Genomic DNA, 17,389 nt, shown 5'->3' with positions numbered 1-17,389 from the left:
GTTACACAATAAGATTAATGGGCTAACCTAGAAAATGGACAGTTTCTTTGGGCCAGTTGAATTTAGTACTGCAACATAAAGATAATTGCCAGCCTTGAACCCCTCCATCCCTTCCGAGGTTAAAAGACTGGTGTGCCTGGGCCTGTTTCCCCTTTAGACTAACATGTTTTCAGTGCCTTACTAGTGATTCCTGGACCCTGGTCCAACTTTGGAGTCTGTCCCATTTTGGAGTGAACTTGAAAGCTGGCTGAGTTTCAGGGCCCTGTGTTAATGGGATAGATAGAACCTCAGATGTAGCAGCTCTGGGCTGGACCAGTGTTGAGTATGACAACATTTGATTTCTGCCTCTCAGAAAAGAATGAGCTTTTCACTGGTTTCTTACTCCAAATGTAGCCTCTCAGAAGTAGACTCTTAATTTCTCCTATGCCCACATAGATGCCTGAGATCATCTATTTTATTTGGAAACAAGTTTAATTAATGATACACTGGGCCTTGACATACTCACTGTTTATTTTACACATTAGTAAGGATGGACCTCAGTTTTCAATTTTGAGTTTGAAAGATAAAAAAATCATCTAAACCCAACCTTTCTGAAAGGGGGGGTTGCAACTGTATGGGGAATATAAAAATAAAATCTATTATTAAAAAAATAAAAAAATAAATGTTTTCCTTCCCCTACCAAAAAAAAAAAAATCATCTAAAGAATAGTCTTTACAAGATTGAAATCCGCTTTATCTGGTAAAATACCACCAGCAAAGACTGGAAAGTCACAACCTAAACTTTATAGAAATAGGTTTAGCCCCATTTTTGCCATTGACTGGTGGATTTACTTTATGAATGTACTCAACTATAAGTGGGATTAGTAGACTCTTAAAAGGTTGGCTTTGAGGCTGTTAAATGAAAAAGCTCAGTAAACTAGAAAAGTTCTAAGAAGCCTTGCTGAGAGTTATTAAAAGTGTCTGGAGTGTATATTGAGTGCTTGGTGCATGTGTGAGACAGTTACAGGTCAGCCTTTCTTAGATCATTGCTAGAGCTGAAAAAGCATCTTGTTTGCTTCTTTTTTGCAAGGGGTAAAATGACACTTGTAAAATATGAAATAGGTACTTAGAAACATGAAAACCTCATGTTTTTGATATTTTCTCTCAACTGCCTCACCTGTGGCTTTGAAGCTTATGACTTTAGCACCACGTCACCGTCATCACAAAAGTGTGTGTCACATGCAGTGTGGTTAGCTCCACGAGAATCAACAGACTCAGTATTGGGGGAGAAGAGAGTTAATTGGAAAAGATGTCTTAAAATGAAGGAAATTATCTCATAACTAAATAATTAATATTAATAGCTAGACTATTTTAAAGTTCACGACAGTTTTATTTCTATGTTCTCATTTAGCTTTAAATAAGATTGTGAGATAGCATATTAGCCCCACTAATAAGTGAGAAAATTGAAACTTCTAGTTAAGTAACCTGCCCAAAGTCCCTCAGCTAATAAAGGGGAGAGCCAGAACACCAATCCAAATCTGCTATTGAATTCAACATCTGATTCATTCTTTCCTTAGAACCAGCTTAAGTGAAGGCTTGGAATTAAAAAAGTACAGGAAGAATTGGAGGAACAGTAAATTCACTGGTGTGAATGACGTATAGAGTACTTAGAGAAGTAGAGGAGTTGAATAATGGGAAATGAGTTTTGAAAACTAGCCCAAAGTATTTGGAAACCTCCCTAGAGAAATTAAAGAAACTAGAACATATATTGAGCCTCTTCTGTGTGTTGGGTACTCAGGACTGTGCTCAAGACTGTGCTTAGGACTAGGGACATAAATGTATAAACCAGTTCCTGCCTCTGTTGTGGTTAACATCTGGGTGAGGGAAAGATGAACTGTTTCTAAAAATATCAATGACATAACAGTCAGGAAAAGTAATGCCTAAAGGATGGACTTACTGCCCTTTAACATGAATACTGTACTGCTCACTTATATATATAACTAGTTATATCTATAAATTATAACACTTATAAATATCTTAGTATTTTCAATAACTATTCTATTTCTTTGAAACTCAATAGAATTAGTAAATTAATAAACTCTTACTAAGGATTTGTAGGGGCTAAAGGATAAATCCCTAAAATTGTTTATCCTTGATGAGAGAAATGAATGCAGGGATCCTGTCTGAGGCGGTCAGGACTAGGGCTGCTTATATGTTGCTCAATTCTAAGTGTTTGCTGTTGGGGCAGAGCAAATGCATGAGAACCACAGCTTTTTCTTATAATTTTTCTCTTTGCTCCTGCATAGAAATAATAGCAGTAGTAATAATAATAATTGTTTAGTTAGAGGAAGAGGACTTAACCTTGTTTAAAGTATTTTCTACTTTTTTTTTTTTTAAATTGCATTTCACTTAAAGTTCTAACTTTTTATCTTTGATATAGCAGAATGGTAGAGCAGGAGTGTCAAAAAGGCAGATAGAAGACAATGGGCTATGGTGGTGGAGAGTGGACTAGTTGGATCTTTGTATGAATCAAGTCATATAGTGAAGTTTATCAAGTATTATATTTATCAAATTTAGTAACTGTTGATAGTATGGATTAGATAGTTCTTTGAACTTAAAAGGTGTGTATATATCTTTGATGCCAGAATGCCCCTGGTGAAGAAAGTCAGTATTCATCCAGTTTTAGCATAATTAGGGCAGGAGAAATCTTGTTTTCACTAAAAATAAGTTTTTTTTTCTGGTCTGAGCTCCAGTATTGTGTTGACTCATTAAAGTTGTGTCAGGTGTGCTACTTAGAACTGTCAAGCAAAATGAACAACTAATGTAGTTAAACAAATCTTTCTCTCTTAACTAAAATAAAACAGTGAAAGGTGATACCTATTGTGAATTAACTGAATTATGCTTACTGTCATTTTTGTTTTTAGAATTTCATGTCATCCGTATGCAACATTCTTTTTGAAGCATTGTTTCCTGGCTCTTCCTACTCAACTAGATTTTCAGCTTTAACCATTTTAGGTTCTATAGCTGAAGTTTTTCCTGTACCAGAAGGTAAGGGTTCAATAATGTTTGGGGAAAGTATTCTTTTTCCTTGCAAAGTGCATATTTCTGCTTTTTGGTTTACTCGAAGTTTCAGTAATGCTGTCTTTTGTTTAGATTCTTATGGGAGGTGTTATTTTCACTATATAATTTTTAATTAGGTCATAATTAAATTTGTCAATAAGGGATATAATGGAGAGGAACTGTTTTCAGTGATCATTGTTTGCTAAACCAAAGCTATAGTTTTTACAGATTTATGCATATTATGGGAAGAGTTGCTGTTCTCACCCTCACCCAATAAGCATATTGTTCTTTCAAGATAATCCCCAGTCTGTAAGTTTAGTTTTAAAAATTATAATAAAAATTACAATATTCCTGGTTTCTCTTGTGTATAACATTCCTCAGTATGTCTTTGTGGTTAAAGTGTGGTTTCACTTCTAGGCTATCTGTTCTCATAAGTCTCGATCTGGTTTTGAAAGACAATATGAACATGTCATTTCCAGGCATTCTGGTTTAATGATGCCCTTTGTTTCTCCTTCTGTGTGGTATTTGAGAGGATAAGCATTTAATTTCTCTCTGTGAGTCTTTTTTTCCTTTTTGACCAGAAATGATTCTTTTTATCCTGGTACAGTATGTTTTTTTATATCTGAATTTCTTGTTAGAGCTCAGCCCTCATCATCAAACAAAAATATCCTGCTTAGCTGCTCTTTCAGAAGGAAGGGCCAGAGAACCAGAGAACTTTATACTCTAGTTGGATTTTTTTTTAACATTTAGACAAAGTTTAATTATTTGGAGGAGAGGAAGACGGATATTTTTGATGAGGCAGGCTTGCTTCATTTGAAGAAACCATTTTTCTTTGAAAAAAATTCAAACCAACAGTGAAGTTTCAAGAATAGTTCAATGTCCAACTACATACCTTGATTCATCAGTTGTTAATATTTTGCCATAAATGCTTTATCTTTGTGTCTCTTATTAATTTTATAACTATAGCATGTCTATCAAATTCAGGAAATTTAATGACATAAATATAAATATATTACGTTCTATATTCTATATATTACGTTCTATGTTCTATAATATACAATCTATATTCAAATTTTGCTAGATGATTCAATAAGTGACTGTTTGTGGAAAAAAGAATTCCTATCATCCAGGAACCAACCTAAGATGATGTATTATATTACCTTATTATGAGTCTAATCTCCTGATATCTAGAAAGTTTCTTAATTTATGACTTTAACATTTGGAAGAATGTATCTCAGTTTGTTTTTTTCCTTCTGATTTGATTCAGGCTATGAATTTTGGGCAGGAATATTGTATAGTTGATATAGTTTTCTTATGGCATCGTATCAGGTATATAATACTGGTTTGTCCCATTACTGATTATGACAAGTTTGATTACCTGATTAAGGTAGCTATGGTAAGCTGAAAAATGACCACAGAAGATTTCCACATCAAATCCTCAAACTCATATCTTTAAATCCTTAGATGCCAAATGATGTATACCTCTGAATGCTTACAACCTTATTTGGGAAAGGTGGTTTTTGCAGATGTGATCAAGTTAAAGGTTTTAAAATGGAATAATCTTGGATTACCTGGGTGGGCCTAAATGCCACTGCCAGTGTTATAAGTTAGAGAGGCACAGGGAGGCCTAACACAGAAGCGGGAAGGAATCCTTGTCTCAGTGGAGGTGGAGGTCTGAGTGATTATGCTATAAACCTGGAATCTTGGCAGCAACCAGAAGCCGGAAGACACGTATTGAATTCTCCCAGTGATCCTCTAGAGTGAGCCTGGCTCTACCAACATCTTGATTTGGAACTTCTGGCTTCCAGTACTGTGAGAGATGTATTACTGTGTTCTTATAAAAAATATTTTTTATTATTGAGTTAATACTGATTTACATCACTTTGCATTATATTACTGTGATTTTTTTTTTAAGCCACCAAATTTGCGGTGATTTGTTAAAGCATCCATAGAACATAAATACAGAGATATCCATCAGCTTAGGGAATTTACTACAATTGAATATAGATTATACAGTTTTATCTGCAAGTGATGGATTGTCCATTTAGCAAAAAGTTTCTTGTTCATTTAATGTAGGTTTAGTTTTACCTACTCATAAGGAAAATAACAGTAGGTTGAATTATACTGGTAATTATTCAATTGAAGAGTAGTTTAATGTACTTAAATGTACTTTAAAAGTAAAAATTCTGAGTCATCTTCCTAATGAATGAGTCACATGTAATTGAGCAGTGATTGATGTCATGGTAATTATGTTAATTAAACAACTGGGAGGTAAAGCAAATGGAGCAAACCATATTATAACCATTAACTTTAAAGGAAACTGAAGAGGCATGACCATGAAATACAGGATGGGATATGCACATTTATTTTTATTCTTTATCTCAAGTGAATTTTTATATTATTACAAGGACTGTGATTTGGGATTACTAAAAACGGGCTTTACCTTTTTCTCAATATGTCCTAATTCAAGAAGAATAAGCCAAATGCATGTCTCTTCCTTGGAATAAAATTTGACAATATTAAGTGAAAAATTGGATTCTACAATAAGATTAAAAGGGTTTGTTTATCAAGTATTTATTTACTGCTTCTTATATGGCCAGCAGTGAAGAATATGCGATGTACAAAGCAATGTGCTCCCCACTTTTGAGTGTAGATTTTAGTAAAGGAAGATTGACAATAAACTGACAAGTGAATTTTATGTGGAGAGATTATAAAGACTAAGAAAACCTGCTTCAACAAAATGGGGGTGAGGTAGATGAGAGGGTATGGGGTGGAGGGGGTAGATATGGAGTACTTGGGAGGATGGGAAGTTCTATTTCATATAGCGGAATGGGAAGGCTTCCAATTTGAGCAGAGCTCTCAAACAACCAATGGCTCGAAATCACAAGGGAAATTAGAAAATATTTTGAGAGGAGTGAAAACAAAAATACAGCTTACTAAATTTACAAAACACTGCTCATAGGGAGATTTAAACCTACTTAAAAAAATCTCAATCCAATAACCTAATTTATACCTCAAGAAATTAAAAGAAAAATAAATTAACCCTAATCTAGCACAAGTAAGGAAATAATAAAGATTAGATTGGAGATAAATGAAATAGAGAATAGAAAAACAATACAAAGAATCAACGAAATGAGAAGTTTTTTTTTTTTAAAGATCACAATTGACAAGATTTTAGCTATACTGACTAAGAAAATAGCAAAGGAGACACAAATAACTAAAATCAGAAATGAAACTAGGCACATTTCTACTGACTTTACAGAAATGAAAAGGATTATAAGACTGATATAAGCATTATATTTCCAAAAAATTAGATAACCTAAATGAACAATTTTCTAGAAACTTTTATATTACTGATACAAGAAGAAATAGAAAATTTAAACAGACCTATAACCACTTTGTGGAAAGAAATGTAGTTAGTGGGCCTCCCTGTTGGCGCAGGGGATTAAGACGCAACCTATGAAGCTGTCCACAGCCTCTGCAGCACGAGTTCGATCCTCCAGCCAACCAGGGAGCAACCCACATGGCGGAGTAGACCTCTCCTGTCTCGCCCACTGCTCCCCTCAGCAGTGTATTTCAGTCCGTCTGCCTGTTCTGTTCCCCACTCTGTCTCTGGTGAATCCTCTCACCCCTCACACCTCTGGCCTGTACCCCAGCTCTTGTATGCATAAATAAATAAATCTTTTAAAAACAAGAAGAAATGTAGTTAGTAATCAAAGCCTTTCAACAAAGAAAAGTCCAGTGGAAGTGACTTCATTGGTGAGTTCTACCAGATATTCAATGTAAAGGGGAGCTGGGCTAGAAGGCAAGGGCACCATACCTAGTACAGGAATCTGCACATACACAAGCCTAGGCTGCAAGTCCACACTACATGACTAAGGGTCTGTTTTCTTTAAATTAAGACTCTTGTGTTAAACTGAGATTCCTCCCCTGATGATGCCACAAATGAGTGTTAAACATTGACACTCTCAGATGTACCAGGGTCAAGATGACTGGGAGGCTGATAACAATTTCTGGGGGTGGAACATGACAAATAACCAGAAGTATCAACTGTGACAGGCTATTTCTGATGGTCTATTTGCTTACAACTGTCTTCCTGTAACATAATAAAAATGCCAGCTCAATATGAGATGGCGGAAGCGTTTCTTCAGGGTGCTATGCTATGCCCACCGTTCTCACAGATCATTGGCTATGACAGAACAGTTACTTTAGGGTGTTATACCCACCATTTTCTCAGAACAGTGGCCAGCAAGCTGATAAATAAAAGTGCTTATAGATTCAATTCTTGTCTCTGCTTACTGGCTTTTTGGTACAGCCAAAAAGTTAGCAGCAGAAAGCAGGCCTGCTCCACTAGCAGACAGAATTAACCACTTCTTTTCAAATTTCTAAAAAATTGGAGAGGAAGGAATACTTCCCAACTTACTCAACGATGTCAGCATCATCCTAATACTATAGTCAAGGGGAGGGGACCAGTGGTTTGTAGTAAAGGACTATGGGTGCTTTGGTGGTGGGTGTGCTATGGTAACATACATCTGTAGAGATTTCACACTATTACCCTAAATCATATACAGTATTGTAAACCATTGTTGCCGCAATTAAAAAAGTGTAAAAAAAAATTGTAAGAAAACTATAGGCCTGTATGGATATGAAAGTTAGATATAGATATAAAAATTCTCCACAAAATACCAGCAAACCAAATCCAGCAGCATATTAAAAGTATTATACACCATGACAAGAAGGCATTTATCCTGGGAATGCAAGGAAGACTCAGCATAAGAAATAGTCGATCTAATATGCCATATTAGAACAAAGTAAAAGCAAACACCTGATCACTTCAATTGGTGAAAAGAAGCATTTAATAAAATTCAAACCCCTTTTATGATAGACCAACACCCAACAAAGTAGGAGTAGAAAGGAACTCGGTTTGGTAAAAAGACATTCATGAAAAACCCATACTGAATGATGCGAGACGGGGAAAGCCTTTCCTTTCTGATCAGGAAAGTGACACCAGTGCTCACCTTCCATTCACCTTTCTAAGTTTTAGCTAGAGCAGTTAGGCCAAGACTAGAGAAAAAAAAATTGCTTCAAATTAGAAAAGAAGCAGCGAACTGAACAGATGTATGCATGAAGTGCCAAAAACTTCATTTGCTTCATCTAGGAATGTCACAGGATTACTAACTTACTTGTCAGTTAAGATTAAATAAGAAAAAACATCCTGCTTTATATTGAACATCAGTCTTCAAATTAAGCGTAGGAATGTTTTCAGTTATTCTCAGGGGTTAAATTATTAAATGTTCTTCACATTTTGCTATGTAACCCATTATTCCCACAATTATTTTGTCTTAATCTTAGAGTTAAACGTATTCATTACTGCTATCATTCTTTTGTGATAGCTTTTTCTGTTTGTTTCTTGGTTGGCTGAAATTCATCTTCCTTTGGGAAGAGTTTTTGGGAGAAATGTATTTCTTAATTTCTTGTACATTCACTAATTTCTTGCCTTATGTCTGGTGCTATATTCAGATTTTGATAGACAATTTTTCATCACACCTTTCCCTGAGAATTTTATAAGCATTGCTCTACTATATTCTATCTCTACCTCTACTACAGGTTGCTCTGGTGAAGAGTGAAGCCAACTTTGTTTTTTCTAATGTATCGATTGAGGTGGTTTTGCCACTATGGCCAGAAGATTCCTCTTTATTTTTGATGTCCAGTAATCCCTTTAGGATATGTCATCTTACTGATTATTTTCAACTATTATGCAGTAGGGCTTGAGTTTACAAAAAATTTTTTAAACAATATTTGCTTCCCCTCACCCCCTCAGGTAGAGACCCCCATAGAATTTCCTTCCCCAAGGCACCCATACACCATCACCACAGTCCCCTGTGCTCCTCCCTCCCTCTGATCCCTCTCCCTCCTCCTCCCCTGCAGGATGTCTCTGGTTTATAATTGTCTGTTTTTGCTTTGTTGTGTTTTGTACTGTTACTATTTTTTTTTTACACTGATGTCTTATTTTGTTCTCCTATGTTCCTGTTATAAGTGAAACCATCTATTCTTTTTCTTTTTCCTCTGGCTTATTTCACCGAGCATAATTCCTTCTAGCTCCATCCATGTTGCTGTGAATGGCATGAGTTTATCTTTTTTTTTTTGTAACATCATTGTTCATTTTATCTTTTAAAATTATTTATTTATTTATTTATTAGGTTCTGCTTCAGATTTATTTGTACAAAAGCACAGGAAGACACCAGTGCCTTGTAGACAGCAGCCTAGGGGTGACACCAGTCCTTCTGTCCTCACACGGGCAGACAGCGTTCTCTATTCTTAAGGCTTAGCTGGGGCCTGGGCACTTGGCGGCCTGGGCACCTTCGGCTGCCTGTGTTCCTTTGGGGACCTGTGCTGTAGCCGCATCCTTGGCCTGGGTTTGAGCCTTGCCCTTTGGCCGTGAAAGCCTGAGACTCTTGGTGATGTGGGCACGTGCATGTTTCCCAAGCTTGGGGTGAGCGATGTAGGCAAGTCGGCTGAGCTTGCGGCTGCTGCCCTTAGGGATGTTAGCCCTGACCGTCTTGGTCTTTACAAGGGCCTTGATAGCCTCAGCACGTGCACTCTTGGCATTGTTGGCCTGCGTCTTCTTCAGGCCCTTCTTGTTATGCTTCTTGGCAAAGGGCATGTTCCTTAGGAACTTGGGATCTACCCCCTTAAGAGATTCGTATCTTTGGGATCGGGGTTTCTTGATGCCATTTCTATGCCATTTTTGGTATTGGTTGTGTGTGGTGTGGTTCTTGGACTTGGCCATGTCTGCACTGAGGCCCGCGGCTCCCCAGGGGCCTTGAGCCGGAAGAGAAAGAACGGCCACGGCTATTTTTTAAATTTTTAAAAAATATTTTATTTTATGTAATTCTTACATCATTTTTCATTTTTGCACAATGTATGCATTTTCATTTTGGTTATATTCCCCATACAATTGCACCCCCCCTTATTTTGACCCTAATCCTTCCTCTACCTGCCCCGTAATGTGTCTCTGGTTTATAGTTGCTTGTTAATTTTGATTTTTACTTTGTATTAATTAGTCTTTTTCCTGGTCCCTTATTTAGGTTTTCTAAATTCCTGCTATGAGTGAGACCATCCGGTATTTTTCTTTTTCTTTCTGACTTATTTCGCTGAGCATGATCCCTTCTAGCTCCATCTATGTTGTTGCAAACTGCATGTGTTTTTTTAACGGCTGAGTAATATTCCATTGTGTATATGTACCACATCTTCTTGATCCAGTCATCTATTTTTGGGCATTTGGATTGTATCCAGGTTTTATCTGTTGTAAATAGTGCTGCCGTAAACATAGGTGTACAGGTGTCCTTTTGAATCAATGTTTTTGTGTCCTTTGGGTAGATCCCTGGTAGTGGAATTGGTGGGTCATATGGTAGCTCCATTTTTAGTAGACTGAGCAACCTCCAGACAGCTTTCCATAGTGGTTGGACCAGTTTGCACTCCCAACAGCAATGTAGGAGAGTTCCTTTTTCACCACATCCTCGCCAACATTTGCTGTTGCTTGTTTTTTTGATATGTGCCATTCTTAACTGGTGTAAGGTGGTATCTCAGTGTGGTTTTGATTTGCATTTCCCTGATTATAAGGGATGTTGAACATTTTTTTATATGCCTGTTGGCCATTTGCATTTCCTCTTTGAAGAAATGTCTTTTAAGTTTTTCTGCCCATTTCTTGACTGGATTGTTTATTTTGTTTTCGTTGAGCCGGGTGAGTTCTTTGTATATCTTTGTGGTCAGTCCCTTATCAGTTGAATGGAGTGCAAAGATTTTTCCCAACCAGTGGGGTGTCTCTCTGTTTTGGTTAATGTCTCTTTTGCTGTACAGAAGCTTTTCAGTTTGATGTAATTCCAGATGTTTATCTTTGCCTTCACTATCACTGCTTTGGGTGATGAGTCTTTAAAGATGTTTCTGAGATGTATGTCTTGTAGTGTTTTACCTGTACTTTCTTCTATATATTTTATGGTTTCAGGTCTTATGTCCAGTTCTTTTATCCATTTTGAGTTGATTTTTGTGCATGGTAAGAGGTATGGTCAAGTTTCATTTTCTTGCATGTGGAGGTCCAGTTTTCCCAGCACCATTTATTGAACAAACTGTCTGTGTTCCATTGCATATTCTTTGCTCCTTTGTCAAAGATTAGCTGTTCATATAAGTGTGGCTTTATTTCTGGGCTCTCTGTTCTGTTCCATTGGTCTGTGTGTCTGTTTTTGTTCCAGTACCAAACTGTTTCAATTATTATGGCTTTGTAGTATAGCTTGAAGTTTGGAAGTGTGATAAGAGGTCAAGAAATTTTGTAAAGATTTTTTTAAAGGTATAGTCCTAAATTTAGTTTTTTTTGTCTTTTAAAACAACTTAGGAATCTTATATAATATATAGCCTTTTGAATGAGAATGAAGTGATTTTAAACAAATTAAAAAATGTTTATTTTCTATCTGGAGTACTATTACCATTTTGGGAAATAAATTAAGAGAAAAATTATTCTTATGCTATTGTGGTAAAGTATGAAGTATACATATTTATGTTAATTTTCTATAAACTTGATCAAATAACTTAAAAATGTTGCTTTCCTTTTATTCTCTTGTCAATCTTTGTTTTTAGATGGAGTCCAAACAGTGTATCAGCTGAGTCAGGATATTGATGTTGGTCGTTTCCAAACACTGATGGAATGTTTTACCAGCACTTTTGAAGAAGTAAAAATTTTAGCATTTGATCTTCTCATGAAGTTACCAAAAACAGTTGTCCAGCTTCAGGTATTTGGACTTTTCCTCTCTGAATGAAAATGTGATTTTTGCATGAAAACTTTCTATTTTAGCAACAGATACAGCAATTTGTGTTTTGTCCAGGTTTTTTCCATCTTTCTTATGATTTCTGCCACTTTCAGTTCTCATTAATGCCTCCACTGTTGTGGGGTGAAAGTATAGAGGAGATTGGAGTGAATGATATGGAAGGAGGAAATATCATAAGAGAAAACAAAATCCAAATCAATAAGCTTTGTTTTTTGCCTTTCTTTAAAATTGTTTTGATAAAAAGAGGTTTAGAAAGCAGTTAGTCTCATTGTTTAGAAGATTATTTGGTAGATATTGACTGTGGTCTCCCTGGCTTACTTGAATGTGTTAATACATGATCAAAACACATCACTTACAGTAACTTGAGTTTTTTGAGATAACCTCCCTGCTTAGTTGTCTGGGAAAAGCTGTGTGTGAGTGAGGTAGAGAACATATTTCTGACCTTCCATCAAGCAGTAGCTAAACTGAGACTGAAACTCAGTACTTGAGGTTAACAGCAGTTCTCTTCCTAGACGTTCTACCCCATCCCCAGCCCTCCTTCTCTTTCTGACACTTTGCACTTTCCACCTTAGGGTGGGAACCTAAGATGGAATCAGGAGGGAGGGAACAGCTTTGGGATAGGTCTGCAGCCACGGCACCCCTTAGTTTAGGCACCCAGGCTTGCCCTTGAAACTTACTCTGAGTCTGTGAGGTCACTTTTTTTTTTAATATTTATTTATTTACGCATGCAAGAACTGGGGTACAGGCCAGAGGTGTGTTGGGTGAGAGGATTCACCAGAGACAGAGCGGGGAACAGAACAGGCAGACTGAGATACACTGCTGAGGGGAGCAGTGGGCGAGTCAGGAGAAGTCTGCTGTGCCATGTGGGCAGCTCCCCGCCTGGGGATTGAACTCGCGCCTGGGATTGAACTGCAGCAGCTGCAGAGAGCTTCATAGGTTGCTTCTTAACCCCTTGCACCACCAAGGAGGCCCACCTGTGAGGTCACTTTGCTGTGGCTTTCTGTTAGAGCTGTATGGAGGCCCAGATGCCTGCCGGGATTACATCTGTGCCATGACCTGGGCTTCAGGCCACGCCCTCTATTTAAGGCACGCCAGCTTGTAGATGCAGTGTCATTCTGTAGGAGCACATGTCAAAAGACACAAGCTGACTATTTCCATGGTTTCTTGATGGCATTGCAAAATCTCAGAGCATCTTTTCTGAGTTAGCTCTAGATTAGGAGTTGTTGTCCAGTATCCACCTATCCCTGCGGCCTTTCATGTGCCCTGGTGAGCAGAAGCTTCTTTGATGCTTAGGGTGCTAACTTTTGTGCCATATAGAATTTTAAAATTTTTATTAAATTTTTTTGGTACTATATAGAGTTTATAAAGAAGAAATTTATGTTTTCTATCTTCTTTCTCCTCTCCCTCCTCCCCTTGCCCCTTACCATTCATAACACTGTAGCCTTATATCATATATGCAACTGGGCCTCATTGCTGGCAAATATATTGAGAGCAACTGGAGTGGGGAAAGTATATGGTAGCACTGTATCAAATGCCTGATCCTTACATGAACTGTGAAGGGTTTTTAGGGAGCCTCCGTGTCTCTAAACTGAGAGACATGTGCTTGAGATATAGACACTTAACTATAGAATTCAGAAAACTGGGCTGTATATGGCTTGGTATAGGGGTTTGGTAGTTATCCTTTCTGGTTTGGCTTGCGTATTAGTAAAACGGTCATAGAAATAGTCATTCAAGAGTTTAAAACATTGATTACATATTTATTTGGTTATGCTCTATAATACGTAATTAATGTTTTAATTAATTAACTTTAATTAATGCTTATATAGTTAATTTTAAGACATTTCTTGAGTGCTGACACAGTCTCTTTAACCTGTATATACATATTTTTGATAACACATCTTTCTAATATATGACATTACTATTCACCTAGTCAATTTTCCTTCTTTCTTGTGGGGTTATATATTCAAAGTTTTTACATTACATTTTGATTGATCTAATATGATAGAATAAAAGAATAAAAGATACTTTAGATTTGAAAGGCTGTTTATTATGCTTTTTACTAATTAGTTGGTTAAATAGTTTGGGAACTTAACTGTTAGTTACACAGAATGGCTTAGAGGCTTAATTGATTCTTTCTAATGTTTATTTAGATTTGAGCTTTGGCCACTGTTTTTAAAAGGTCATTGAAAACTGAAGATATCAAAGACCAAAGAATTTAAATGAAACTGATACTTGAATCAGTATGTTCAATTTTTACTTTTTGGAAATTGTGCTGCATCATTAATGTACACCTGTGATTAAATTCAAAATTAAGTTCATAATGGTTTCCTCCCTTATATTAGACAGTTATGGAGCTATCCTAGAGGAATCAGTTTATTGAACAACAAAATCCTGAATTCCAGCATGGTGTACATACAGCTTGTCGACTATGGAGTTTTGAACAGGACCATGTTTCTTGTCCTCTGCCCAGTGCCTTTGCATGAGTATGACAGTGACCTGTCCTTTGTTCTGTCCTCTTTAGATAGGCTGTGTGAGTGGGCATCCCTGTGAGCTCTATGTGTGGGAGCTGTGATGCAGAATTTTTGAGGCTGATCTGATCACTTTATTTCCCATCCGTATATGAAGCTTCACCAGGACCAACCTGGTGGATTTGTATTTTTGTGACGCTTGATATTTTTCCTCTGTTGAACTAGTTGCATGAGAAGAGGAAAGGGAGACAGGCAAGAGTATGATATCCAGTTAAAACAAACCTCAATACGCCCAAGAACTCTGCTCTTGGTAGAAATAATGAAGATGATTTGGCTGTGGTTATTGCAGAATTTCTACAGAGAAAAAATAGACATTTTCTGAAGAAAGAGGTACTTAAGAAAAAAAAGGCTTTATCAGTGTTTAATTTTCTTACTGAAATTCTATTCAAGACTCTCATCACCAGGATTAATAATAATCATTGATTCTTACAATAAAAACTTCAGCCTGTGTTCAGGGAGAAAGGGAATGAATGCTCATATTAAATTACAATTATGCGGCATGCTCAGTTTTTAATTACCTACTATTCTCTTGAATTAAAAATTTGTTTCAGTTTTGGTAACTGTGCTTTATTCTAGGATTCGGAGAAACTGCAATACTTATTCCAGGCAGCTTTGGAGCTCAGCACAAGCACCAAACCATATGACTGTGTAACAGCCTCCCACCTGCTGAACTTCTTAATCTGGCAGAATGCGCTGCCATCATCGCTGTCAGCCTGTTTGAAAACTCAGCAAGTTGCATGTGGAGATGGAGATAAGCCTGCTCTTGTGGTAGAAAGAAACACATTAATGGGTTTGTATTGAGTAAATGACCTTTTGTTCTTATTTATCACAACCAATATCTTACTCCCTCACTATTCATTTGGTTAGAGTATTTAATGGTTAAACATGTACTTTGTGGTTTCTTTTTTTAAGCATTTACCAGCATAGTCGTTTTCCAGCATATAAGAATACCATAAATTTCTCTTATGCAAATGAATAATTTACTCATTTTCACAGGTTTCTAAATAGGGAATTCATGTTAAGAGAGGAGATATACAAATATAGTTAATTAAGCTTTCACTTAAACAGGGCTTTTTTCTCTACCAAAAAAGAACTTTTTTGTCTGCAAAGGTTTACTATGACTATAGCCAGCTCATCTTCATTATTTCTATGTAGAGCAGAAGTCCTTAGTTTGTTAGGGTATGTATTTTAACTGGCTGCCATACCCCTGCCTTCTACTCTTTCCAGATAGCCAGTTCCAAAACCTAGAGTCCAAGTTGGTTTAGAGCTAGTTATTTTCAATAAGTATATGTTAGGAATTCATGTACTGAATTTTCATTTTGGAACTGTACTGGAAATAAAGACTGATAGGGATTTTTATAGACAAAAAAGAGAACTCAGGGCCTCCTTGGTGGCACAGGCAGTTGAGCACAGCCCTGTGAAGCTGTACACAGTCTCTGCAGTGCTGCTGGTTCGATCCCTGCCGGCCTCGGAGCAACCCACATGGCGAGCAGACCTCTCCTGTCTCGCCCGCTGCTCCCCTCAGCAGTGTATTTCACCAGTCTGCCTGTTCTGTTCCCTGCTCTGTCTGTGGTGAATCCTCTCACCCTCCCGTGCATCTGGCCTGTACCCTGGTTCTTGTAGAAATAAAATAAATCTTTAAAAAAAAAAAAGAGAGAGAGAAGTCAGAGAAGTCAGATACAGAGAGTTGAGACTTATTCTCTCCAAGATGGTAGAAAAGTGATGAAAAAGTAAACTAATCATGGGGGGAAGAGTAGGAGATGATGGGTAGTTCTGGTGGGAATGTGTCCATAGACCTAGGGATAGAGGTGACAGTACCATGGTGGCTGATGCTCACCCACTCTAATTGTTTCAGGGCTGGGTTCACAGGGCACCCTGATGACAGGTCTGCAATTTTGGTGAACTGGGGAGTTCATGCTTTTTGTTAAGTTTTCTAAATTCAAGACATTTGAAAACTATGAAATATTTCAGACATACAAAGAATATTTATATATATAGGGTTTAAACAGTAATAATATGAAAAATTTTACAAGTTTGGTTTCCAATTAGCATGATAGCATCCAGATTAAGTACCAGCACCCATACCTTTGAAACCTCTCTTTTACCCTAGCTCCCCTACCTAATTACTGTCCTATATTTCCTATAAGCCTTTTATCTTGTGTCTACCAAGATTTTACTGTCTGTATATATCATTAAACAGTGTTCTTTAGTTTTACATGATTTGGAATTTTATATAAATAGTACTTGCTTTATATAAATTAGCTATAATTTATTAATGTGTTCTGTTGTCAGGCTTTTTTCTCTGTAAATAATGAGCAAACTGTTTTCGCTGTTCACAAATTTATAAATGTGTTTTAAAACTAGCATTTCTTTGATTTTGTTTTACTTTCTCTAGTTATCAAATGCTTACTGGAAAATCTTGAGGAAGAAATATGTCAGGCTGAAAATTCTCTGCTTCAGGCAGCAGCGTCATTTCCCATGTACGGGCGCGTCCATTGTGTAATAGGAGCTTTGCAGAAATTATCTCTAAAGTAAGTACATCCACAGCCGTCTCCTGAAAACTCATTTCTAAGCTTTCAACTCTTAATTGTAATGTATTATGGGAAAGGAGTTTAAAACTCCTTTTAATAATAATATAATAATAATAAATATAGTTTATTGCCTTAAAGATAATTAAAATTAGGTTTTAAATTGCACATACATATGCATATTTTTCTGTCTCAAATATTTCAGATTGCACAGTTTTGAAACCCATATTCTTTCAACTCCATTTATCTATTGCCATTTGAAAAATTTGATTTTTGCTTTTAGTATAAATTTCCCTGACATTCTTGTTGCAGCAGCCTGCAGTTGGTGAGTGAGTGGAGACCTGTGGTGGTGAAGCTCCTTTCCATGTCCTACAGGCTTTCTGCTGTGGTGTCGCCAGTCATTCAGAGCTCCTCCCCAGAAGGCCTCATCCCAATGGACACTGATTCAGGTCAGCAAATGAAGGAAGCTGTAATGA

General features: G+C 36.9%; 2 protein-coding genes across 2 annotated transcripts in view; one reads left to right on the top strand and one right to left on the bottom strand.

Annotated features, from left to right (window-relative positions):
* Window positions 1-16,920, top strand: part of THADA (THADA armadillo repeat containing) — a gene marked incomplete at both ends in the record, with an annotated part of 34,974 nt that extends 18,054 nt beyond the window's left edge. Inside the window, 4 exons of the mRNA XM_084234490.1 lie at window positions 2,903-3,026; window positions 11,670-11,821; window positions 14,962-15,175; window positions 16,781-16,920. Of these exons, the coding sequence (XP_084090616.1) occupies window positions 2,903-3,026; window positions 11,670-11,821; window positions 14,962-15,175; window positions 16,781-16,920 (630 nt within the window). The remainder of the gene's footprint in view (window positions 1-2,902; window positions 3,027-11,669; window positions 11,822-14,961; window positions 15,176-16,780) is intronic.
* On the bottom strand, window positions 8,978-9,828 carry LOC311171544 (large ribosomal subunit protein eL29-like; the record flags this gene model as incomplete). The annotated part of the gene is made up of 1 exon (XM_084234491.1): window positions 8,978-9,828. One exon carries the CDS (start codon window positions 9,826-9,828, stop codon window positions 9,364-9,366), a length of 465 nt encoding a protein of 154 aa, XP_084090617.1. The 3' UTR covers window positions 8,978-9,363.
* Window positions 16,921-17,389: the final 469 nt, after the last annotated feature.

This window comes from Talpa europaea, assembly GCF_964194135.1.
Source record: "Talpa europaea genome assembly, chromosome: 6".
Taxonomy (NCBI): domain Eukaryota; kingdom Metazoa; phylum Chordata; class Mammalia; order Eulipotyphla; family Talpidae; genus Talpa; species Talpa europaea.
The sequence above is the reverse complement of the archived record's forward strand: the minus strand, read 5'-3'. Positions and strand labels throughout refer to the sequence as shown.